This window comes from Aotus nancymaae, unplaced genomic scaffold (genome assembly GCF_030222135.1).
Source record: "Aotus nancymaae isolate 86718 unplaced genomic scaffold, 86718_ANA_hifiasm-v0.15.2.pri h1tg000011l, whole genome shotgun sequence".
Lineage (NCBI taxonomy): Eukaryota > Metazoa > Chordata > Mammalia > Primates > Aotidae > Aotus > Aotus nancymaae.
The window spans coordinates 77,709,385-77,735,966 of NW_026988422.1; the positions used below are offsets into that span (position 1 = coordinate 77,709,385).

Consider the following 26,582-nt stretch of genomic DNA (forward strand, 5'->3'; position numbering starts at 1 on the left):
GTCTTCTCTCTATCGTTGCTGCAGCTGCCACAGAACAGAGCCAAGTTGTGATCGGGCAGTTCTGGGGCCCCCAGGAGGGCAGCCTTGGGGTGGGCACAGCCAGCCCTGGCAGGATGAGGAACTCTGGTTGGGGGGAGTGGGGGATGAGCCGGGGGACGTGAGGATGCTTGGTGCAGCCTGGGGTCATGGGCTGGTATCTGATTCCTCCCCTGTGATTCCCCCCTTGGGGACTCCAAGACAGGACAAGGAAGACTGGAGCTTTCCAGAAACAGATGGGCCCAGGTTCATAAGCTGAGGACTCAGCCCCCTCCATCCTGGCCCAGCATGTGCCTGCCCAGCCAGAGGCTTCATGAACAGAGTTCAGGGCCAGAGAGAGCACTGTGGCCTGGAGCCCACACACGGCCTGAGCAGGCAACGGGAGACACAGAGACAACAGGGGAAGGTTTGCAGTCACGCGCAGGCGGGGCCAGCTTGTCCCTTCTTTAATGTCACCGAAGGAGAGGGCTAAGGAGAGAGGGGAGGGGCTGAGGAGTGAGAGGCAGTTATTTTTGGGTGGGATTCACCACTTTTCCCATGAATAGGGGAGACTTGGTATTTTGTTCAAACATTAAGAAGATGAAGGGTCTGTCGAACTTGACCTCGGGGGGAATAGACATGGGTATGGCCTCTAAGAGCGTGGCCCCAGCAGCTTCAGTCCCTTTCTCATCCATGGTCAGCACAGCCTTATGCACAGCCTGGAGGAGAGAGAAGCAGAGACGCATCTGCGGCTGAGCTGTGCCCCAGCCCAGGCCTGGAGCATGGCCCGCGTGGACGCCTCCCGGGAAGCGCTCACTCAGGCCTTTATCCACCCGGACGGCCCCGGCCCTGCGTGTTTTCTGCCTCCCTGTCACACAGGCCTTGCTCCTCCTCAAGGCTTTGGGTGATGGGTCTGGCTCCCCTCCATCCACCTTCCTGACAAGCGCCCCTCCCCCTTCTAGGGACGGACCCACAACTCAGAACGGGGAAGAGAATCCTCACTCCACATCTGCCTCCAGCTCTCTCCTTTCTAACGTGGCTTTAAGCTCCTCGGGGACATGGACTCTGACAGTGACCTTCACAGTCCCGAGACCCCAAGATAACGCAGCCATTCACCAAACTGCAATTGTTCTTTGGTCACCTTGTTTTCCTAAATAGGTGTCATCTTTAGCTGAAATCATTCATTAATTCACACCTGGTGATGTGCCTCAGACCCAAATCTCACAGATCGAAGGAGTCAGAAAGTCCCTTGAAACAACTTAGCCCAAACCTTTCTGTGTCAATATAGATAAACCGAGGCCCAATGTCTAGAAGGTCCTGGGCAAAGATGAAATTCAGGACCAGTGACACAACTTCAAGGGAGGCCCTGAAAGTGCCAGCTGCACAGCAGGCCCCTCCCTGGCGTCTCTGTCTGAGCACGTCCCATGTCAGTGAATCACGGGCATCCTCAGAAGCTCAGCCCCTTCCTCAGCCTCAGGACAGAGCTGCAGCGCCCCCCACATTCTTCCCTACAGATACCAGGGTGCGATAAGGTCGTCGGGGTGATCTCACCTTGGAGAGCTTCAGGGGTGCCTCCTTCGTAACCCCCGAGAGGTCAGCCGCATTGCTGAAGACCTTAGTGATGCCCAGTTGAGACAGGACTGGCTTCAGATCGTAGGTTCCAGTAATGGACAGTTTGGGTAAATGTAGATTGACAGAGCTGCCGTGCAGAAAAGGAAATCAAGGCATGGCACGGCATTTCTCTTGCTCTTCTGGGACCCACCACAAGTGTTTTCTTTTCTGATTATTTCTGCCACTCTTTGCTGTGTCCTCCACCCACACTAAGATGGGAACTCGGCTTTGGTTTGTTCTACTTACAGCTGCTCTACACTCAGAGTCAAAGAATGTAAACATCAAATGAATCATGAAAGCTTGAAATGCCGCCTCCTCTGAGATTCTAGGTGTCCTGGAAGCCTGTCTCATCCTGTCTTGTAGTGTTGGGTCACTGGGCCCCCAGCCTGGAATATCCCCAGGACCCTACACCGAGGGGAACATGGGGCTGGTGGCAGTGCCCAGTGACACCCGTTCAGGGGATGAGAGAAGAATGACCACCCCAGGCGGAATGCCCCCCTCTGGTTTTCCATGGGGAGACAGAGCCGCTCCGAGCAGGGTCTGGCGTGAGCAGGCAGCCTGGCCCTGGGCTCTCTGATCAGTTATCCTCTCAGCCTTCTTGTTCTTTCTTAACCCCTGGAGCAGGGACCTCAAAAGGTGCTGGTGTGGGACACAGGAATTCCTGCCTCGATTCCTATTACGAATCCGACACCTTTTGTACTTTCATCTTGGTTTCACAGTGACCAAAATAAACTAGATCAGCAGGGCATGGGCATAATTACGAAGTCACACACATACACTAATGTGGGCTCATGTTCAGGCACCCAATCTAAGAGCATCGATAAAGTGACAGAGGAACTTGCTTGAATTCTGCTAACGTGCCCTGGCTGTTCCAATTCCAACCCTTGCTTTTCTGGGCCTTGTCACACAGGCTCTTCCCCCGTTCCCCCAGGGACAGTCTACCCTTGAACTCCACACTCCACTGCCGCCTTTGCCATCTGTTCCTTCTTGGTTCTGCCAGAACGTGTGGTGGTGCTGCTGTCCCTGCCCTGGGCACTGGATGTTGGGAAGGGACAGTGTCCACGCTAGAGTGGGAAGTCCCCAGGGACTAGACCTTTACCTCCTCACCCCTGGGTACTGTCATCCTCATGGAGCATGGATGGTGCTACCTGAACTCAGTGGTGGCCTCATTCTGGAAGCCAAGTTTACGCAGAGTAGCAGTGGCCCAGGGATGTGGGGTTCACCCTCCCCAGCCCTCTGGCCAGTCCTGATGGGCCTCAGTCCCAACATGGCTAAGAAGTGCGGGCAGCTTCTTGGTCAGCCTCAGGTTGGGGAATTACCTTCTGGTTTCAAGTTCCAGGGCTCTGGAGATGACATCGTGGGTGAGTTCATTTTCCAGGTGCTGTAGTTTCCCATCATCAGGCAGGAAGAAGAGGGCGGTGGCATTGCCCAGGTATTTCATCAGCAGCACCCAGCCCTTCAGCTTTTCACAGTAGTGGATGTTAAACATGCCCAAACGCCTCATCATGGGCACCTTCACAGTGGTCACCTGGTCTACGTGGAAGTCCTCTTCCTTGGTGTTCTTGACCTCAAAGGGTCTCTCCCATTTGCCTGGACAGAGGGGAAAGTGGGCATCACCAGGGGTGGGTGAAAGTTTGGAAGAGTGTGGCAGAATAAAGGAGCTCAGAGTCCCCTCCCTGAGAAGCCCTGAGCCCCCTTGATGACACACATCTCTCTGGCCTCAGCTTCATCATCTGTAAAAAGTGCTGAAACCAACCATCAAAGCTCACGAAAAGGATTGTGTGGGGATAATTCAAAACAAGAAGAAGATGCAGAATTTCTACATCGTGGGGATGCCAGGCTAAGAGACGCCATCCTGACTGTGCATTTTTATTGGAATCGTATTTTTATTTGAGGGTGTCTTGGATATTACAAATAAAATTCTGGAGCATCAGGCATATTTGGTACCTCCTGTCTGGGGCTCCCTGCCCTTTGTTAACTGTCAGCTCAGTTATTCATTCAGGGCAAACATTCTGTTTACTACTCCTGAGGGCTTTCCCTGGATCAGCAGGGGAAATGCAGAGGCCTAGGCAGCCTCCCGTCTGCCATACCAAGAGAGCTTCACCATCGAGGCATGCAGAGTGGGCAGGTGCCTCAGGGACCCCTGAGCTCAGCTTTCTCATTGGACAGAAGGAGGAGAGCGAAGCTGAGGAGGGGCGGGGCCTGCCCTAAGGCTGCAGCAGAGCTGGGACCTCAGCTGTGCTGACTGCAGCCTGGCTGCTCCGCACCGCCCTCCTCTGCTTCAAGAGCAAGGGAGCCTCAGAGTGGAGGAAGCAGCCCTAGGCTTGCCTCCCACCTCCCCTCCTCCAGGCTGTTTTCCTGGGACAGTGGGAGCTGACTTAGAATGCCCTGGGGCCCCCAGGAGTCTGACATTGTAACCCCTCAGGGGCAGGAAGGCAGCCTGAGGTACAGAAGAGTCCCTCACCTGCTGTATGCCACACACTGTCCCCACGATCTTTGTCACTTGTTTAATTCTTATAAAGCCTGACAGCAAGGGTGCTATTTTGTCCATGCTAACATGGGAAATTAGCACCTCAAAGAGGTAGAATGCACTGTGCTTTGTCAAAAGCTAATATGTGGTAGAAGTAGGATTTGAACGCAGGTCTTTCAGACTGCAAAGCTGATACTGATTCCGTGAAACTACCCCTTTATGCAGGGTACTACAATTTGTTCTATAGTTCTAGGCATCACATATTCTACATATACAGTACACGTAAGGACATTAAAGGCTCTGAAAAGTTCTGCAGAGCCATCAGCAGTTTTGAGAATTTAACCTGTTATTACCCCAAATTACTCAATGATGGAAAACGCCGTAGTGTTTTTGTGTAGAAAATTGAAGAACCCATGCAGATATGGATGCTATAACCCATAATGCATTGCCAAGGAGAGTTCAAGAACTGATGGTTTGAGAATATTTTTGGTTGTTTCTATGGGAACAGCTCAGGCTGGTTGTGCAACGTTACCTTTAAAGAAGATGTAATTCACCAGAGCAAAAACCGTGTCTTCGTCAAGCTCCTCGACCAAATCCACAATTTTCCCTTGGGTTCCCTTCTCCACGTAGTCATTGATCTGCTTCTTGGCCTTTTCGGTGTCCCTGAAGTTGACAGAGAAGGCTTCCGAGTGGTACAACTTTTTGACATCCTCCAAAAACTTATCCACTAGCTTTAGGCTCTCATTGAGGAACAGGCCGTTGCCAGTGGTCAGCTGGAGCTGGCTGTCTGACTGGTTGAGGGTATGGAGGAGTTCCTGGAAGCCTTCATGGATCTGAGCCTCCGGAGTCTCCGTGAGGTTGAAATTCAGGCCCTCCAGGATTTCGGTGTGAGTATCAGCCTTGGTCCCCAGGGAGAGCATTGCAAAGGCTGTCGCGATGCTCACTGGGGAGAAGAAGATGTTGGTGGTGTTGGACTGGTGCGCCAGCTGGCGGTATAGGCGGAGGGTGAACTCAGCCAGGTTGGGGGCGATCTTGTTTTGGGTCGGGTGGTCATGATCATGGTGGGATGTATCCGCCTTCTGGGCAGCATCTCCCTGGGGATCCTCAGCCAGGGAGCCGGGGACCAGGCAGCACAGGCCTGCCAGCAGGAGGACTCCCCACGAGACAGAGGATGGCATTTTCCTGCAAGACAGAGATGGGGGGCCAGGGCGCATGATGACTTCCAGTGATCAGGGATTGACATCACGTAGAAGCACTGATGGTTTATTAAACCAGCCTGGGCCAAATACTTGCCGACATCACCAACACTGAAAGAATCAGAATGCAAAATGTATGTAGTGCTTACCATAGGCCAAACACTGTTCTGTGGGCTCACATGTATTAACTCATTCCTTTCTCGCAACAATCCTGTGAGGTGTTAATGCTGCTCTCATCCTTTTACAGATGAGGGAACCAAAGCCAGAGAGATTAGGTCAACTAGTCAATGTTACTGAGTAAGTAAAGTGGCAGAACCAGAATCCTGCATCTAGGCCCTGCGTCCAGGCTCTGGGCAGCTCCACTTACAACTGCAATGACCCTAAGATGCAAGTGGTACAGCCACTGTTTCATGAAAGAAGATGAGGCACCAGAGGAATAAGGGATCTGCCCATGATTATCCAGGATCAGGCCAGATCAGAATCAAGACTCACATCACGCTGGAAGCCCTTGAAGAACTTCTATCTAACCCCGCTATTTAGCGGCCAGGTAAACTGCTGCACAGAAGGGAAATGTGTCTTGCACAATGGCACCAGCTAGAGCATGGTGGGGCTGAGACTAAACCCCCTGGGGGCTGTTCCACCCAACACTCACAGGGATCCTCAGCCCTTAGGGTTTTTTCCTGAGAGAGGGGCTGTCCCTACAATGCTCTGTGGTCCCAGTCACAAGAATAGGCTGATGTTCCTGTAGTCAGCTTACCTGCCATCCTGGTCACCAGTGGTGTCCCAGTTCTGGTCTTTTGCTGTCATGGGCTTTAGAGAAGCTCATCTCTCCTTTAAAGCAGGGATTTGTGCTGCTTTAAAGGAGATGGGGATGGTGGGAAATGAAAAAACACCTCTTTTAGCTTCAGATAGACCTGGGATATAATCTGATTCTGTCACTTTCCAGATGTTTGAGCCGGGACAAGTCATTCATCTCTCTGGTCCTCATTTTGCCTCATATATAAAATGAGGTTGTTGGGAGAGTTTAGTAAAATAAGTCTAGACAACCAAACCTTACATTAAAAGGACTGAGAGAGCAACCCTTTTGAGGGAGGGGTTGGCAGGTGTTGCAGATTCAAAGCCTTCACGTGATAGGCTGGTGAGGAATACGTGTTCCATACCTGGGGCTGAGACAATAGGGAGTGGTGGGGCCTGTGGCTGAACCAGTGAGAGCAGGTTCTGCCGAGCAGTGGTCAAAGTCAATGTCATCCACAGCAATACAGAGCCTGCCCTGCCCCACAGTGCTCCTTCTACTCCAGATATGCCTCGGCTTTGGACCACCAGTCTGCAGCCCCCTAAGTAGAACCTGCCGTCCTCACAGATGGGGAAACTGAGGTCCCAGTTGAGAATATGCCTGGTAACCACATAGTTAACTACTGGTCACATAACTAAAATCATCATCTTAACAAAAGAAAAAGAAAAAGGTGTTCTTGAATTTGAGAAATGAAAAACTGGAGAAAAAAAGTTGGAAATAAACAAATACTGAGATTCATCGACCCTCTTGGACTTTTCAAAGTTTCTTTCCAATAAAGCAACAAAACGGAGCACAGAACTGGTTTCTCTACCACCTTTCTCCTGGTTCTCGTAATCCCAGTGGAACAGACCACACATTACATAATACATGTTTATATTTTTCTTCAACTAGCTAGTGTTGTTAGAGCTGAAGATGGAGCTAAAATTAGGGCTGTATATTTCCACCTCCCCTAGATTTCTCCTTCACTTCCCAACTGAACTTTGTGCAGTCCTTCATGGTTTATGGAAATTCCCCCATCATTACAGGGCTCCGTGGTTGGGAGGGAGTTGGGCCTCTGCAGGATGGGGACACTAAATATGCTCAGTGGCCTCAGGGCCAGAGGCTGTGGCTTCTGTCCCTGGCAGGGCCATCACTGTCCACTTGGCCTTGAGGAAGCACCCTCTGGTCCTGGGGCCTTACTTTCCCCAGTTGTGCAAAGCAGGGCTGGGAGAAGACCTCACTGGGGTCCTCTGTACACTAACATAGGATTTTTAATTTTTATTTTTTCAGACAGTCTCACTTTATCCTCCAGGCTGGAGTGCAGTGGCGTGATCTCAGCTCACTGCAACCTCCGCCTCCTGGGTTCAAGCAATTCTCCGGCCTCAGCCTCCTGAGTAGCTGGGATTATAGACATGTGCCACCATGTCAGACTAATTTTTGTATTTTCAATAGAGATCGGGTTTCACCATGTTGGCCAGGCTGGTCTTGAACTCCCGAGCTCATGATCTGCCCACCTCGGCCTCCTAAAGTGCTGGGTTACAGGTGTAAGCCACTGCACCTGGCCAGGATTCTTGGTTACAATGACATCTGGGTTTGGTGGAGCAAAACAGATGGAGAATGCCTGTGGGTAGGCATGAGGTGAGGCGCCCTCCTACGCAAGGGACTTCCGGGCGCAAAGGAGGTGGCGAGGCTGGTGCAGGGTGGGTGGAGAGGGGGTGACAGCTGGGAGGAGTGCATTTCCCCACACCCATCCATCTTCCCCAGTGTCACATCACTTACTCAGTTTCCTCCTTTCACAGTGAAGAGTTTGCAGCCCAGAGAGGGTCAGGGCCTTGCTAAGGCCATACAGCAAGTCAGTGACAAAGCTGGGACCAGTCTTGGCTTTCCCAGTCCTTGTATATGGACTGAGACAGCCTTAGCTCAAATCTCAGATGATGAATGTCTGAATTGGGCCCTGACATTGGTCTCAAGCATCGTGTTGGGTTCATTATGCTTCCCAAGCTGTTCCTTATAACCTCAGGGCTCCTAAACCTACTCTCTTCTGGCCCTTCTATCAAAGGCAGCACCCTGTACCCCCAAAGACTAGTGCCCAGGAGGCTGACTGGAGAGGAGAAAGTATATGGCCAAGGACCCCATGGTGTACAGAAACCGAGGCCAAGCTTTAAACCAAAAGAATGAAGACTTCATGGTGACATTTCTGGGATCGGGGCAGGTGGGAGCACTCTTTGCAAGGCAGGGGAGAGGGAAGTGAGCCACTCCCTGCCTAATTTCAAACCATTTCTACCCAGGAGCATAAAATGAGAGTCCAAGAGCAACCTGGCAGGATGCAGGGAAGAGAATCTCGCCTATGGTCAAGCAACCTGTTGAAATGAGCAACAAATTTCACTTACTGGCAGGTGGCTTTGGCAAATGACTTCACTTCTTTGAGCGTCAGCTTCATATCTGTACAATGGAGAAAATAATCCTCTGGACAGAGATGAGGAATAACCAAGGTAATGCATGGGTGGGCACCCACCAGGTGTGGAAGCCCTCTCTGTATCTGGACACAGGTTGTGCTCCTCCCTGGCTAGCTGCTGCACTCCACAGGACACATTTCAGCAGAAAGAGGCTTCTGTTCAGCAGTGAACAGCGACTGAGTTCGGCAAATTTTCCGTTAAATTCTCCAAGTATTTGCTGACTGCCTGCTGGCTGCCTAATGCTGTGCTAAGCAAACAGCCTCAGCGTCACCGTCATCGCCGCACTAACACCAGGTGTTTTACAGGCACTGCATCACTAATCTGTCCTCCACGTTTTCTTATTATTAGCCCTATTTTATAGATAGAAAAATTGAGGCCCATAGAGGATTAAGTAACTCACTAAAAATCACAGAGCTCCTTGCTTACAAAACTGAGATTTAATCCTAGATGTGCTGTCTAGGATTAAACAAATTTGACTCCAAAACCTGACATTTAATCCTCTGTGTACAAAGCTGAAGCCAGAAGTCTTGAATCAGGTAACTTCAGAGGTGGCCTGGCTAATTAAGAGGGGCGCATCAGTTTGCAGCTAAAATGTGAGGCTCTGAGGACGGATTTCTCCAGATCAACTTGCTATTAGCTGTGTGACTTTGGACAAGTTGCTTCACCTCTCTGACCCTCGATTTCCTGGAGATGAGAAAGGTGGACTTTGTCATAGAGCTGTTGTGCAAATTATGCACAAAATGCCAAGAAGTGCCTGGCGCGCCGGGCGCGGTGGCTCAAGCCTGTAATCCCAGCACTTTGGGACGCCGAGGCGGGTGGATCACGAGGTCAAGAGATCGAGACCATCCTGGTCAACATGGTGAAACTCCGTCTCTACTAAAAATACAAAAATTAACTGGGCACGGTGGTGCGTGCCTGTAATCCCAGCTACTCAAGAGGCTGAGGCAGGAGAATTGCCTGAACTCAGGAGGCGGAGGTTGCGGTGAGCCGAGATCGCGCCATTGCACTCCAGCCTGGGTAACAAGAGCTAAACTCCGTCTCAAAAAAAAAAAAAAAAAAAAAAAAAAAAGAAGTGCCTGGTGCACAGCGTGTGCTCGAGAATATCAGTTCTTGCTGCCATTGGGGCAGGTCTTTTAGAGACGTTCTGTGGGAACCTGAACACCTTGGCCTTGGGTCATCTTTTTGACCCCTATACCCAAAACTCAGTGTGGGGAAAAACTAAATCCTTTCAACACTCCAGAGATCAAGGTCGTGGTGGGTGAGGGGAGAGGAAAGAGGTCAAAGGTTATCATGTTTTGCCCAAGAGAACAGAGAGGTTGAGCAACAATCTGAAGTCACTGAGCATCAGAGAGGCCTTGAGTCCAGCCCAGGCTTCCTGTTTCCCATCCAGTGCCTGAGACCTGAGAGAAACAGCACCAGGGCCAGGCTCAGGAGTTCGGGTCCTGGCACCAGGTGCCTGAGCCTGAATTATGAATGGTGTGTGATTTGGGGCTAATTATTAACCTCTCTGTCCCCAGCTTCCTCATCTGTAAAGTGGGAATAACCTTAGTAACTGCCTTGGAGGGTTATGAGGTTAACTGTGCACCGAGCTTAGCGGTAGCCTGGCACAGAGCGATTGTTAGGGAATGCCAGCTTGAGCCCTGGATGACGGTGCCCCTCACAGCTTCCTGTCCTCCACTGGGACAGGAGGACCCAGAGGTCCACAGTGCATGGGGAGGCCCATTTTGATGTGAGGCTGAGGCTCGGCACAGGTCTGCTCCTGGTCGTATCTGGAGGGGATGGAGAATGTAAGCCGGCGTTCCTTCCTGCCCCCTCTGGACCTTAACTTCCTCATCTATAGAAGGGGAAAAAGATGCATGCGCAAGCAGTAGGAGGGGTGGTGAGGCTTACAGGAGACAACAGATAGGAGCTCCCTGACAGAAACAGGAGCTGCGCAAACAGAAAGAAATGACTGAGCTCAGTTGCTGTATCTTGGCGTGTACCCCCATCCTGGGGTGCCAGGACCACGGAGCCAAACACCCTCATCCACTTCTGCTTACAAGAGCCAGTGCACCCACTGGAAGGTACTGAGGGGTACCAGGCAGGACTGGGAAGCAGGACACCCTCTCATGACTGCTGTTATGACGACAGGAGCCCAGCTGCAGCCCCTCCATCTGCCTTGCACCCCAGGGGGTGGATACCCACTCCACAACCACCCCTGCCCCACGCCTGCTGCCTGCCTGGGCAGTGCGGGACCCAGCGGCCTCTCCAGAACCATTCACAGTGAAAGAGATACTTACGATTCACTGTCCCAGGTCAGCGGTGGTGCCTGAGGTTGAGGAGACAGAGCACTGTCCTCCGTATTTAAGCAGTGGCTGCAGAGGGGCAACGGGGGAGGCTGCTGGTGAATATTAACCAAGGTCAGCCCAGTTATCGGAGGAGCAAACAGGGGCTAAGTCCACTGGCTGGGCTCTGAGTTGCCCGCCCACGCTGCCTGGACGCTCTGCCTGGGCAGCACACAGCCTCCACTCCACGTACCAAAAGGAGTCATTGTACCTGGCTCAGAAACCACAGTGTCCTGGGTCCAAGGTGGAGGGGGCGGCGTGAGTCAGACCGTCTCTGGGAGAGCACCACGCTGCTGGCCCTCTGCTGTCACTGCGGAATTCTCAGTGGGTGTTCCACTGGTAGCAAGATCTACCATTTACTGAGTCACCCCAAAATGCCTGATGCTAAAGACTCACTGCCACCCTGGGAGATCAGAGTGGGCTACAGCCCATTTGACAGACGAGGAAAGTGAGGCCCAGAGCAGAGAGGCCGCTCATCCAAAGTCACACAGTCAGCCTTAGATACAAAAACACTCTTGATTGTCCCAATGGGGAAATGGAGCATGACTGAGGCAGACACAACCATCAGGCTGGCATGGGGGCGGGGAGCATGAGACACGGTGGAGGGGTGAGAGAGTAAATCTGTCAAGAAGAGCTGTGCTGCCTCAGGCAGGCGACTTCACCCCTCTGAACCAAGAAGTGTTTCACCTGTATCTGAGAGAGCTGGGAGTCTCATTCCCAAGCATGGCTGTGAAGTGCCTTGGGTGAAGTGCCTGGCACACTGTAGGCTCTTTATGTGGGTCTGCACAGCCCTCTGCTTAGCTTGTCCCCCAGGCTGCTCAGAGCAGGAGGAGGTTCAATTCTGATCAGCCTCAGGCATGTTTCTGTTTTTGCTCCAGGAAGACCAAGGTGATCTGTATTCAGCTTGGATTTTCTTTGAGAATGTGGCCCCGACTATGGGGTTGTTGGAGGCTTTGGGGAGTGCTGGGGGTGGAGGGGAGGGGTGGTACAGGGCTGAGGCCAGTGGCCACTTGATTGCAATCCCTTTAAAAGCCTAAATCAGACCGCACCACCCTCTGTGCAACCCACAAACCTGCTTGGCAGCTGGTGTAAGCGCCATAGATCCTTGCAGAATGAATGGATGAGTGCATTTTTGCCCCTTCTGTTATTTGCCAGCCTCACTGTGCTTCCACCTCAGGGCTCTACCAGGTGAGTGACCCACCAGATTCTCCAGCACACATATTCAGACCAGGGGGCCCACTTACTGGCTGTGAGGCCTCAGGCGAGTTGTATAACCACTCCAAGCCTCAATTTCCCCATCTGTAAAATGGGGGTGGTGACGGTGTATACCTCGTTGAGCCACTGTGAGGATTAAAATGCAGCAGTTTAAGGCAAGCTCAGAGCCGGGTGCTGGGTGTTCCTGGAAAGCCCCTTCTGATGCTGTCCTCCCTTCCCCATGTCAGGGGTCTCCCTGGTGTCACTGGGGTGGGGTGGGCTTTCCTCCAGGCCGTCTCTCATTCAGTTACCCTGTGAGGGGAGTATGTACCACTCTCCTTTCGGGAAGCAGGAAACTGAGCTCAGACTCCGGTCCCCTTCTCTCTCAGCTCCCTTTCCCGCCAGCTCCATCCCCTGCCTTCAGGGCCCCGTCCTTCCCCTGAGCTGGCTGAATGGATATTCTGCTACTCCACCTCCACTCACAGCTCCAGCGCTAGGCTGTGGTTGAGGTCGCCTGCCCTTGGCATCTCCTGGCCATTTCCTCCCCTCTCTGGGCCTCCATTTTCCCATCTGCACAATGACCCCCACTCCAGGCCCAGCTGTTCCTCCATCTGTGGAACTGAGTGAGCAGTAGCAGCAAATCCCACCTTTTCCCCTCTCCTCAAGCTCTGTCCCCTCCAGCAGGTACAGGAGCATGGGCTGGGGACTGGCAGGAAGGTGCCGCCCCTTCTACCTGGAATTCCTGGCAGCAGTAGCGGCTAGGCCTTCCTCGGAGGCCCGGTCCCCTCCTCCTTTGCTCAGCTCAGGATTCTGAGGGTTGCGGTGTGGAGGCAGTGCACGCCCTGGGCGCAGTGCCCAGTCCCTGCCCACCCAGGAAGTAGACTTTGGATGGTGGATGGCAGACACAATAGGTTGGGGAGGGGCGGGGAGCTTGGGCAGGAAGGGGCCTTGGCCATTGCCAGGCAGACACAGGACTGGCCTTCATAAACCCAGACAGCCCTGCATGTCACCTCTTCCGCCTGTCCTGCCTGAGCTCTGTGACCCAGGATGAGTCACCCTGTCCCTTTGAGCTTCTGTGAGTGGCACAGTCATACTGCCCAGAGGATTACTAGAAATGATAGGCGTCGCCCTCCTGGCACAGACCTGGCACCAACATCTGGCAGGTTTCTGGAGTCAGCTGCAGAGGGAAGAGGACTGAGCCACCTATGAAATGCCCAGTGGGCGACCCTGCAGCTGGGCAGGTCTATGTGCACTGGGGAGGTGTGTGTCACAGCACCTGGCTGGGTGTGGAAGGGATTGTAGTGGGCAGCTGGGGCATCTGGAGGAGGAATGAAGAAAGCATGCGTGGAAGCAGTTGGGGCAAGTAAGGGGCTCGGAATTTGGGGTCCTGCTGTTTTGGGTGAAGGGCTCCAGGCTGAGCCCCTGCCCTGCTCTGGATATCCATCCTGGGAGGAAGGGCTGGGGTGATCTGGGAAAATGCACCAGGACAAAACCCCGGGGAGTGGAGGGGGCGGAATCACTCAGCGGCCATTCGCAAGGACACTATGCCCCCAGGAACCCCAGGACATGGTGGGGAACGTCTTGTCCACTTGGTAACTTCCAGAATTGTCTTTTGCATCATCTGGGCTGATCCCCTGGAGGAAATGTGTCATGGGAAGATCCTGTGGGCTGGGCATGAATAAAGGGCTTCTGGGAGGCCCTGTCCCACCACAGGGCCCTGCCTAGAGATGGGAGCCTTGTGGTATGGACTGGAAAGGGGTGTGAGAACCGAGACTTGGGGTCTATAGCAAGGAAGAGGGTTAATGGGGTGGGGTGTGCCAGTGGCCCTGGGCCAAGTAAATCAAGACTGAGTGGCTGGTCAGGAGAATAACAGTGGACTTCAGGGGAGCTGAACACACTGGCAAAGTGCCCCCGCCCCCCCGACACCATGCGCACCCTCACTGTGCACCCTCCCTCCCAGGCACCAGCTTCCTTCTATGGGAGGCAGTACAGGTCACTGGGCTCAGGATCTAACATCTGGAGTCAAGTCTTAACTCCACCACTCTTTTTGTGAGATCTTAGACAAGTCATGTAACCTCTCTGTGCCTCAGTTTCCTCATCTGTGAGTTAGGAAGACTCTAAGAAGAGTTACTTCCATCAGGATTGTGACGATCCAATGAGATAATAACATTTGAGCGCTGCGGGCAGCCTCTGTCTGTGATGGGCCCTAAGTCAATGCTAACCACCAAAGGCCATGACCTTTGGGGACGTGTCCTGGCTCTGAAAAGCCTTATAGATGTGTCTCAGGGGTCTAAGTGGGAGAACAGCTGCTGCGTTTGGCCCCGGGCTTGGGGAGCAGCACCCGTTATTGAAGGACACCTCCTCAGATTCAAACTTTCATTTTTTTCCAGAAAGAGGCCGTCAGTCCCCTCTTTAGGGCCGTGCTCATTTTGGCTTCCTGAAGGCACAGGGCCAGGTGCCTTTAGCATCTTTCTGAGCACCTGTGACGTGCAGAGGATGTGGGGTGGCTGCAGCTAGGCGGACTTGGATGCGGGGAGGGCCTCAGTTCTCTGAGCCTTGGTTTCCTCATCTATAAAATGGGGATGAAAGTCTCTTTTCAATATAGTCGTTGTGAGGCTTAAATGAGGTGATGCTCGGGGTGTTTAACACGGAACTCTGTTAGCACAGTTGACACTGTGTCTGTCTTCGTATAACTTATTTAACCGGTCAGGTGAGTTGGCTGTTTGAAGTTTGTCTTCTAAGAGAAGAATTAAGTTTGCACCACTTGTTTACCTCCTCCAGGCATCTTTCAAATTAACCAACTTGCAAAACCCTAGCAGACACTCCTTCCTTCTGTGTGGTAACCTTCTGAGCCGCTTCCTGTGTGGGGGAGGGTTTCTGCTCTTTCTGGAACTCTTTGGCCTACTCACAGCTTCTTGTTTTTATGCTTTTTTTTTTTTTAGTCTCACTCAGTCACCCAGGCTGGAGTAGTGATGCAATCTTGGCTCACCACAACCTCCATCTCTTGAATTCTGGAACTATAAGCCATTTTCAAGCCTCAGCCTTCCTAGTAGCTGGCCTTACAGGTGTACACTACCACTTCCAGCTAATTTTTGAATTTTTAGTTGAGATGGGGTTTCACCATGTTGGCCAGGCTGGTCTAACTCCTGGCCTCAAGTGATCCACCTGCCTCCCAAAGTGCTGGGATTACAGGTGTGAGCCACCGTGCCCAGGCTTTACTCTTTATCCTTACTCAGACAGAGAAAAATAAGGCAAATCGATACACTGTAACGGGCAACATAGTTAAAAAAGGAAGAAAACATGCATCTATAGCTCCATCCTCTTCTTGTTCAAATTAATGAAACTAATGTTTTATTGCAACTAACCTTTTCCGAACTTATTTTAACTTTACCCCTTTGGAGTTATAGGCCACACTGGTCATCATGGATTGGAAGCTTTTAAGAGACTCAATGTGTCCCATTTAACTGTAATCATGATTTGATTTTAGATGGTCAACTTGTCCCATTTTGGTCAACAGAAACCCTTTTGAGTCATCTCATTATCCCTTCGGCAATCTCTGCTGATGTTTCAGCCACTCACACTGCTTTCTAGCAAAGCCACCACGTTCAGGTTCCAGGTCTGCCTTCATTTTCTCTTCCCCCATGTCTTGGGGATTCTTCCCTGGGAGAGGAAGAGAGCAGGCAGTGACAGAGGACTTCCGGGAACCACAACAGGGCTGAGCGTGCCGGACTCATCCTTGTGTGGGGACCAGGGGAGACCCAGCAGGACTTCAGGCCATATTACTCAGAAATACAAGGCCTGTGTGGGTGGCTTAGATAACAGAGAGCAATAGTGCTCTTAATTTGCCCAACTCTGACCTTGGCTTCGGATGGTTCGATTTGCCCTGTTGACTTCATGTTGACTTTGAGCTTTTGTTTGCTTGGTATTGACAGGCCTCCTGCTTCCATTCTATAATACGCATCTCCGAATACTCCAGTGGCAGTACGCCACCCCCTGCATAGTGGCTGAGAGTCCTCACACATGTGCTCTCTGCCAGGTCCTGTCTTAAACACTTCGTGTGCATCACCTCCCTCTATCATGTGCAGTGGGTACCACTGTGATCTCCTTAGAACATATGAGGAAACCGAGGCGCAGAGTGTCACCCTGATGCTGAAACGGGTACCTCCGTCTCTTCCTTCCTCTCTTTCTCCCTGCTTGCTGCTTCTGTGACACTTCATACACATCCCTTTGTAACATTAGCATAATAGCAACAGTGAGCACGTGGCTCATGCCAGCGCCATTCCAAGCATTTGTCACAGATTAACTCCTCATCCTCATGTCAAGCCTATGAAGTCAGTTTCTGTTATCCCATTTTATAGATGAGGAAACCGAGGTTCATAGATGTTGTGTACCTAGCCCCAGGTCACGGAGCTGGCAAGTAGTGGAGGGCGGATTCTAACCAGGCTGTGAGATGCATGACTCCAAAGCTCGGTGGCATCACCACGCTGCAAGTGACCTGAGGGCAAGGACTGTATTGTTTCTGTCTCTGTGGCTTTGTACTGAGCACAAAATAGGTGATCGAAAGTTGCTTCATGAACTGAGTTAATCAAGGATTGTGGAAATGGAGAGTTTCTTTCATCAGATGGCTAAGGTGCCTTGCCAGGGTGAAAGTGTGAAAACTGTATGTATTGTAAAAATTTGTGTGAGATGTGTAACTCCTTAGGTAAAACAAAACCAAACCAGTTGTTTGTTATTCAAGCTGGAGTCTAACACTGAGGAGGGAGAGGTTAGCAGGCTGCCAAAACCTCCCAGCCAGGACCTAGAGCCTGGTTTCCCGGTGCCAGGCCTGGGCTTCCACCACCACCCAAGCTGCTTCTCCATCTGCCTCCTCTGTCTGCCCCATGAGAAAAGGGAAACAGTCTGTGGGAGGACAGCAGAGCGAGGACTGAGCTGTCACGATGAAATGCCACCCACGAGGAGGGAGATCGCATCATGCTCCTGACGTCCCTCTTTCCATTCTCCCTGTGGCCCCTCCTGAGTTCATCATCGGAATCCCAGCCAAAGCAACCCATTTGCTGATTGGTTACCAGATGCCAAGGCAGTCTGCTAGCAATTTGTGCTTACAAACTTTCATTTCCCCAACAGCTCTGCAAGGGAGGTTTTACCATCCCTACTTTGCAGATGAGGGTCGAAGAGAATATAAAAGACGACACTAGAAAGCCTCTCTTGAATCCTCCTGCCTCTCCACCTTCCACCGTCCCTTCACTGTCTTCACTGATTTATTTTTATGGACGTGTTATTTGCATGTAGTAAAACCATAACTCCTAAATACACAGCTCAATAGATTTTACGTGCATCTGTGTAACCACCACTCTAGCAAGACAGAGCAAATTCTTCCGTCCATGAGGTCCCCTTTCTATCAGTGCCTCCTGAAGGTAACTTCTGTTCTGATTTCTGTCTCCAGAGACTGGGTTTTCCTCTTCTAGAAGAGCCTGTAAATGAGATAATACACTACCTATGTTTTTGTGTCTGGCTTTTTTAGTTCAACATCATGTTTTTGAGGTTGATCTATGTTGTCACCAACATCAGCAGTGCGTTCATGCTTCTTGCTGAGCCCTATCCATTGTCACCGTGTGGACACTCCACAGTTAGCCCTTTTATTGTTGGATGTCTGGGTGGCTTCCACTTTGGTCTGTTACAGATGAAGCTTCTACGAGCATTCATGTAGAAGTCTTTTGTGTTTTCATTTCTTTTGGGTGGAATGGCTAGTTGTAGACTATGCTAAACTATATCTAAAAACTCCTGTCTCTCCCCTCCACCTTCTCCTTTCCTTGCTGTCTTGGAAGGATTCCAGCAATTAAGTGGAAAAGAAGTCAGATATAGTGTGAATCCCAGATCTGCCATTGACCACCAAGAACCCAGAGCCAGCGACATCATCTCAAAAGATAAAAGTCTGTGGAATGGAGAGGATCATCCTAACACCGTGGGGCTATAGTGAGGATTACAGAAAGGGCCTGGTGGAATAAATAGTACTTCCTTGTTCTTTTACCCTCAGGACCGTGTGTCTGCTGTTTTGACAGCAGGCAAATAGAAATTTAATTCGGTGGAATGACTGGGAACAAAAAACAAAATAGTTGCGGGAATTTTGTGAAAAATCAATGATTTACTTAAACTGGTTCTTGGGGCCTGGTGTTTGGCTGTCCACCTCAGAGAGCGTTGGGCAAGGAGGGCAAACACAAGCTTGGTCAACATCAGCCCTCCCTGCAAACAATGAGGACGTGCGTGTTCTGGACTTCTCTGCCCTCTTCCCTCTACCTCTGTTCTCCAGGGGGGGAGATGGGAAGATAGGGAAGGCTCTGTGAAGCGACTTAAGCTCAGATACCAGAAGCTGTGGGGATGGGATTCAGGGAGCTGAGGCACACTTGGAGAAGTGCCCTGCTCTCTCGTGGAGCCCTCAGGGAGGGCAGGGCAAGGCACTCAGGGTGCTGAAGACAAGCAGTTTGCACACGTGCTCATATACACACGCTACTACTCCCACATAAGACTTTTGGGAGTCTCCTTCCTTATTTAAAGGGCTCTGGAAAAAATGATGGCCCTGACACCACCTGAAATAGTATAGACTGTAGCAAGATCATGGGATTTGGGACAGTTAGAGCTGGGCTCAGTTTACTATGGACACATTACTTAACCCCTGTGGCTTTACCGTCCGTATGTGTAACTGGAGATTGTAGTTCCAAGGCCTTAGAGCTGGTTGTTAAGATAGAATAAATGAGTACACAGACAGGAGCAGCATAGAGAAGACACTTCATAACGTCAGAGGTGTTTGAACCGGAGCGACTCCATCTTGAATAAGGGCTTTTTAAAATGAGGCTGAGACTTCCTGGGTTGCATTCCTAAATGGTTGAGGCATTCTAAGTCACAGGATGAGACAGGTCAGCAAAAGGTCATAAATATCTTGCCGGTAAAACAGATTGCATTAGAGAAGCCAGCCAAAACCTACTAAAATCAAGATGGTCACAAGAGTGACCTCTGGTCGTCCTCACTTTCACCAGCACCATGACAGTTCACAAATGCCATGGGAATGTCAGGAAGTTACCCTACTGGTTCTAAAAAGGGAGGCATGAATAACCCACCCCTTGTTTAGCATATAATCAAGAAATAACCATGAAAATGGACAACCAGCAGCTCTCAGTGCTGCTCTGACTATGGAGTAGCCATTCTTTTATTTCTCTCCTTTTTTTTTTCTTCCAACTTTTATTTTAAGTTCATGGGGTACTTGCACAGGCTTGTTACATGAATAAGTTGTATGCCACGGGATTTGGTATACAGATTATTTTTATTTCTCTACTTTCTTAATAAACTCACTTTCACTTTACTCTATGGACTCACCCTGAATTCTTGCTTGCAGGAGATCCAAGAACCCTCTCTTGGGGTCTGGATCGGGACCTCTTTCTGGTAACAATAATGTTGCTTCTCTTTCTTTTCCTTTTTTGAAAAAAAAATTGGGCAGTCCCCAAACCAGAATAACTTCAGAGAGACTCCCCCTCTTTCTATTTTCCTCTTCTCCTTTGGTCTCTTGTTTTGGTTGGAAGTAAGAGAACAAAGCCTTGTATAGTACATTGTGTAGGGCTGGAGTCTAGGCATATATAGAGAATGAAAGGAGATGCACGAAAGGCTCTGAGACAACACAGTGACTATCCTGGAATGCAGATTCACCAGCTGGGACAATGACTTCTCCTTTGTTCTCTATGTTTTTGTGTGTTTATGTTTTCACAAGAATGGGTTGCCTTTATAAGAAAGCACACGCTTAATTCCTTTTAACTAACAGAAGGACTCTATTCAAATACACGACAGTTTCTTTCAGGGTCTTTAAAAAGGTGACTTCCCCAGGCGTTCTCCTTCACACTTTTGGCCTTCCTCCAAACTCCCTAACTCTCGGAAGGCAGTCTGATGGAGTGGAAAAGCTTCTGTGGTCAAGTCGGACAACATGGAGCTCAAATACTAATATGTTGCTTATTAGCTGTGGGAATTTAGGAAATTATTTAATCTCTCACTGAGCCCAGGAATAAACTGGGAACTTAACCTACTTTGGTGCATTTGGAGACAGCGGATGTAGTAACACTCCATGGTCCAAACGTATAGAACCTCCTTGAGGAGCAGCAGTTTTGTAACTGCCCAATTGGTTCACCTTGTCAGCTGCCTACAGAGCTGATTTATCAAGACAGGGAAATTGCAATGAAGAAAGAGTATTCACACAAAGCCTGCCGTGTGAACGACCAGAGTTTTATTATTACTCAAATCAGTCTCCCTAAGCATTCAGGGATTGGCGTTTTTAAAGATGATTTGGCAGGTAGGGGCTTGGGAAGTGGGGAGTACTGATTGGTCAGTTAGGAGATGGAATCATAGGGGGTCGAAGAGTCTTTCTTGCTGTCATCTGCTCCTGGGTGGGTTGGCAGAACTGGTTGAGCCAGATTACTGATCTGGCTGGTGTCAGCTGATCCTTCCAGTGTAATCTGCCAAACATCTTAAGCACTAATTTTAGGTTTTACAGTAAATAATGTTATCCTTAGGATTAATTTGGAGAAGTTCAGACTCTTGGAGCCAGAGGCTGCATGACCCCCGAACTGTAATTTCTAATCTGTAGCTAATTTGTTAGTCCTGCAAAGGCAAACTGGTCCCCAGGCAAGAAGGAGGTCTTTTCGGGAAAGGCTATTAATCGATTTTGTTTCAGAGTCAAACCGTGAACCGAATTCCCTCCCAAAGTTCAGCCTACCCCCGGGAATGAACAAGGACAGCTTAAAGGTTAGAAGCAACATGGAGTTGGTTAGGTCCGATTTCTTTCACTGTCCTCGTTTCCTCAGTTATAATTTTGCAAAGGCGGTTTCAGTCTCCTTTCCTGTGTGTTCAGTCTCCAAGGATATGACCTCCAGCAAAGCTGTGCCGTAGTCACTGTGCTGTCATCTCACTCTGCAGATGAGCATCCGAAACTCAAGGAATGTAAGTGACTTGTTGAGTTGTGCCCTGGAAAACCAGCATTGTTCTTGTTCTCTGTGCTTACATTACAATTACAGTTACAGGTATTCTCTATGCACTATGACCATGCCATATTTTGGCTTTGACCCTGGTGCCTGAGGAGGTCATTAGGTCTGTATTTGTCCTTCACTTGTCCTTGCATTTTGCACCAGGGGTGTATTCTCCAAGTGCAGTCTGGAGGCTTCCCTGAGGATGGGATCCCATGGCCTGGATTTCAAGCCTTATAACATTAGCCTTATTAACATGGAAAGACCTTGGGGAATACAGTATTTTTGTCCCTAAAGAACATCTTTTGACCGGGCATGGTGGCTCGTGCCTATAATCCCAGCACTTTGGGAGGCTGAAGCAGGCAGATCACGAGGTCAAGAGATTGAGACCATCCTGGCCAACATGGCAAAACCCCATCTCTACTGAAAATACAAAAAATAGCTGGGCGTGGTAGCATATGCCTGTAATCCCAGCTACTCGGGAGGCTGAGGCAGAACAATCACTTGAACCCGGGAGGCAGAAATTGCAGTGAGCTCAGATCACGCCACTGCACTCCAGCCTGGTGACAGAGAGAGACTCCAAAAGAAAAAGAGAGAGAATATCTTTCAAATGCAAAGGCAGCACCTCCAGCCTCTCTGTATGGATCCTTTGACTTAATAGATCGTCATGTTGGTCGTCTGGTCACCTAAGGCAGAACCTTCTGCTGTCGGGGCTGTTATCTACCAGACAGTTTGGTAATCCTCGAGGATTTGCAATGCTCCTGAGCTCAGGGTAGTTCTGAAATAGGTCTTCAAGTACGATTTTCTAAATCCTGATTCCACATTAAGTGAGAAAACATGAATTAATCAACAAAAAATGATGTTGGTATTTTCCCCCTGCAACGTCAAGCTCAGCATGTTAAAACATCACATCGGGAAGGGACGAGATGTCTGTGACCACTGGTATTCATAGTCACATGGATCTCTCGGAGCTCCGGGGTTACAAAGCTTTCATCGAGGAAGTTAATGAGTAAATATCTCAATTTCACAATTTATAATTTTTCATACTTTGTTTCAACTTCTTTTCTCTTTCACTTAAGTCTGACATTAGTAAGGACCGTAGCAGGAAGCCAGTTTATAATTTTGATCGCTTGCCTGCCACACTGTGCAGTAAGTCTCATTAGTGAATCTCTTGCATATTGATATTTCCTTATACATTTTCCCATGGAGGCCAGAGCACTACGTTTGATTTTATGATTGATGTCAGCTGTCCCCAATCTTTTTGGTACCAGGGATCAGTTTCATGAAAGACAACTTCCATGGAGGGTGGTCGGGGCGATGACTTTGGGATGAAACTGTTCCACCTCAGGTCATTCTTAGATTCTCCTAAGGAGCGTGCAATCTGGATCCTTTACATGTGCAGTTCACAGTAGGGTTTGCGTTCCTATGAGAATCTGATGACACTGCTGATCTGACAGGAGGGCACTGATCTCACCCACTGCTCACCTCCTGCTGTGCAGCCCAGTTCCTAACAGGCCAAGGACCAGTACCATTCTGTAGCCTGGGGATCGAAGACCCTGATTATTTTTATTTATTTATTTATTTATTTATTTGAGATGGAGTTTTGCTCTTTTTGCCTGGGCTGGAGTGCAATGGTGCGATCTCAGCTCACTGCACCCCTCTGCCTCCCGGGTTTAAGCGATTCTTCTGCCTCAGTCTCCCAAGTAGTTGGGATTAAAGGCATGCACCACTATGCCTGGCTAATTTTTGTATTTATAGTAGAGATGGGGTTTCGCTATGCTGACCAGGTTGGTCTCGAACTCCTGACCTGATCTGCCCACCTCAGCCTCTCAAAGTGCTAGGATTATCCTTGATTTATGTGAAGCTTTGAAATCTCCATTTCCCCTTAGGTTCATGGATTAGTCCTATCCAAAAATTGGCTGTAAAACATTACAGTAAATTTTGTATGCTTAGTATGTGTGTATGTACACATACACATGCATGAGTTTAGCACTTGACATTTAAATGGCTTGGATATTACATCTATCCTGCCTTTGTAACTTCTCAGTAGGGAAAATGAGTCTGCTTCTCAGTAGGGGCTGTAGGGAAATGTGCAATGGAAGAAAAGTAACAGTGACATATTATTCTTCCAAATTCTCTATGTCTGGTTTGAATGCCAACAAGCTTATCCAGTGACAACAGCCAACTCCAGAATTCCCCTGTTTCCTAGGCCCAGCCAACAGTTGACTTTACACCTTCCTTGCCTGCTAACTATTGGAGGAACACAGATATCAAACATTTGCACTGAGCAGTGTTTGCAGGACTGGGCCATTTTAAGTGACAGACTCACTGACAGAGACCATGAGGTGACCCTAAAGAAGAAATGACTGGTACCCACCATCAGAGCACCAGCATCTCTTTGGGAGCATTCCAGAAGCCATATGCCAGGCCACAGATGGCTGTGTAGGAACTTCCAGAGAAGGAAGGCTAAGTTGAGTGTGAGAGACATCACGAATTCTTGCCAATATTTGATTCTCTTTTTCCTCTGAGCATATGGACGGCAACAATTTCCAGCTAAGTTGCAGGTGGACAGGTCTGTGCTCTGGCCAAAAAATAAAATAAAATAAAATAAAAAAATTCTAGAATAAATGCTAGGTCTTGCATCTGGACTGAAACAGGGAAAGGCCTCTGAGTGGTTCTCCAGTCTGTTTTCCTTACAATGATGAGGGCTCACGCTGAGATGTGAAGCTGTGAGAATGCACGTCTTGATCACTACATTGATTCAGACGTGATGCCTTGAAGAATAAGGGGTAGGAGAGTTGTTGCTGAAACCCATACCCAATTAGCATGAGAGAGAGATTTTATCCTGAAGTCACTAAGGTTGCTGGAGTTGTACATAATCCTCCCTGATAATACAATCAGACATTGGTATTTTGCTGATGCTACCTCATGTTAGAGCCTGCTCACAACCATAACAATAGAATTCCTGTTATTAAAAATGTCATTTCTAGTCTTGGCAACATAGCAAAATCCCGTATCTACAAAAAAAATTAGATGGGCATGGTGGCATGCACCTGCAGCCTCAGCTACTTGGGAGGCCTAAGTGGGAGAATCGCCTGGGCCAGGGAGTCCGAGGCTTCAGTGAGCTGTGATTGCACCACTGCACTCCAGCCTCAGCAACAGAATGAGCCCCTATCTCAAAAAACATACTGTTAGTTAAAATAATAAATTTCTTATTAGCCTTAAGTGATTGAGGTTACTACTTTGGTTTTTAGCAAGCCAAAAATAGGAATAATGATTCCACGTGATTGATATAAGATTAGATTCTATCTTAGTCCATTCGTGAACATAGGAATTCAAATTTTTCATTTTTAGATAAAATTTCTAAAATTATTGTACTTGCATATGAGATGGTGCTACTTTCCTGTGTACTGGCTTATTAAGAAATTTACTTAAACAAAATCTCAGGCACATCATAGTTGAGATTAAGTGGCCTCTGTGAAACTCGTAGAATGTATTCTAACGATTCCCCAGGTGGGTCTGATTGCAGTGCATCCGGACCATGAACAAACGTTTGGAAACAAATAATCTAAGCAGTGTGAGTGGCCAGAATTAAGTATGGGCTGGCTCAAGTTTCTTTACTTCTGTCTTGTCTTTTCTTTCCTTCCTTCCTTCCTTCCTTCCTTCCTTCCTTCCTTCCTTCCTTCCTTCCTTCCTTCCTTCCTTCCTTCTTTCTTTCTTTCTCTTTTTCTCTCTCTCTCTCTTTCTTTCTTTCTTTCTTTCTTCTTTCTCTTTCTTTCTTCAGAGTCTCTCTCTCACCCAGGCTGGAGTGCATTGGCATGATATTGGCCCTCTGCAACCTTCACCTCCTGGGTTAAAGCACTTATCCTGCCTCAGCCTCCCAAATAGTTGGGACTGCAGGTGTATGCCACTTCGCCTAGCTAATTTTTGTATTTCTAGTAGAGATGGGGTTTCATCATGTTGGCCAGTTGGTTTTGAACTCCTTACTTCAGGTGATCCACCTGCCTTGGCCTCCCAAAGTACTGGGATTACAGGCTTGAGCCACCATGCCCAGCCTTCAAATTTCAAATTAATGATTCCTGATTTATCCTCCAGATCAGTTTATCTTATATCTTTGTTCCTGTCAACTGTTTTTCCCTCCTTTCTTCCTTATTTTCATGAACAATGTCACTGATATTGAACAGCTAACCCCTTATATACTTCCTGTGAACATGTTGTATCATGCTAGTCATGGGCCCAAGCCGATTCTTAAGTAACCCTGTTAGATATGTAGTTTATAGTTCTTTATCAGTTTTCTCAATTATTTTACAAGTACTGAAGAAGGGGCTACAAACCAACATCCACAACTAGACATCTGATTGTGAGCTGGCATCATTTCAGTAGGGACAACCCTTGGTTGAAACTGCCTGCAGGTTCCAGCCACCCAGTTGCAGTCTAAGCTGGAGTGATCAAGCAACTCAGATGTGCACAGAAAACACATCATGGCTGGAACTGTGTTACATGGAGTGATAAATAACTAAGATGACTCGATGTCAATCAGCAAAATCTATATCTCAAACTCAGGTGAGGCTTGAAGAGCTTTCCAGTGTTTGGATTCCATCAGCCAAGGACCTAATCAAAGACTGGGTAGCAGTTGTGATGGGCGAAAGAGTAAATAGTGGTTGACTCCAATCCCCGCCCTGAGACATCGCTGGAACTTAAGGATTCCAACTCTTCATCTGACCTGCCTTCCTTTCTTTCCCATGGCAGTGTTCTAGTTGATTGGCACATTGTCCCCAGAAGTCAATCCCCTAGAACAGCATTAGTGCTTCTTTTCTCTGCTTCAGTCTACAGCAACGCCTCTTTGGGATCCTCTTCGGGATCCTCTTCGGCACACATTCCATGCTAACTCCTCTATGACTCCTCATTTGGAACTAATTATGCCAGTTTCTGAAATCCCAGAGTAGTTTCATTCTATGTTATTTTACAGGTAAACTGAGTTCAGGGACAAGACATGGTACCACTCCCCTGGCACATTACCAACATTAGCCTCACCTCTTCATGGTCACTATTACTTGAGTTTGCACTCAGGGGTCACTGTGTGCCCACGCTCTGGTGGACCAATGATGAGACTGGTCCCCTATTGAGCTGAACAGGCCTACTTTCCCTATGGGGGACCTCCAGCTGAGCTATGTTGAAGACCCTGAGGAGGGAACAATGGTCAGGAGAGGTCAGAGATTGAATTGCTCAAGACTTTCCAGCTATCTCTTCCTTGTTTCAACTTCCGGTTCTGCACTGAGCTCCCAAACCCCGCCTCCCATCATCCTATGAAGAGAACAGCGGACTCCTTTTTCTCATATCAGAAATGGTGCTATCAGTACATATGGGGGAAAGGTAACTTCTGTAACAGGTTTATCAATCTGTGTGCATCTTAGTGCACCTCCCACAGGGTCTGGCAGAAATAAGCTGTGTTTGTCCGCAGAAGAGGATGATTAAGTAGAGACAAACGAATTGATGGTACAGGAGTAGAAAGGCATTGCTGCATTGTCTTAGAAGATAGATCTAG

At 49.1% G+C, this 26,582-nt stretch overlaps 1 protein-coding gene across 2 annotated transcripts; it reads right to left on the bottom strand.

Moving 5' to 3' along the window:
• Nucleotides 1-438: 438 nt before the first annotated feature.
• SERPINA1 (serpin family A member 1) lies at nt 439-10,882 on the bottom strand. 2 transcript variants are annotated; one of them, XM_012458278.2, is made up of 5 exons: nt 10,800-10,882; nt 4,629-5,278; nt 2,946-3,216; nt 1,567-1,714; nt 439-734 (listed from the first exon to the last, which is right to left on the bottom strand). In XM_012458278.2, exons 2-5 carry the CDS (start codon nt 5,272-5,274, stop codon nt 543-545), a joined length of 1,257 nt encoding a protein of 418 aa, XP_012313701.2. In that variant the 5' UTR covers nt 5,275-5,278; nt 10,800-10,882; the 3' UTR covers nt 439-542. The 2 variants fall into 2 exon arrangements, with proteins under 2 accessions (XP_012313701.2, XP_012313703.2); XM_012458280.3 differs by lacking the exon at nt 10,800-10,882 and adding an exon at nt 8,455-8,506.
• Nucleotides 10,883-26,582: the final 15,700 nt, after the last annotated feature.

Bases quoted from the DNA above. Each gene is read 5' to 3' on its own strand.
- SERPINA1 (XM_012458280.3), bottom strand. From the start codon at position 8,504: ATGAAGCTGACGCTCAAAGAAGTGAAGTCATTTGCCAAAGCCACCTGC. The intron at 5,279-8,454 runs GTAAGTGAAATT...TCTGTCTTGCAG, and splicing joins TTTGCCAAAGCCACCTGCCA to GAAAATGCCATCCTCTGTCT. The intron at 1,715-2,945 runs GTAATTCCCCAA...TCTGCACGGCAG, and splicing joins CTGGAACTTGAAACCAGAAG to CTCTGTCAATCTACATTTAC.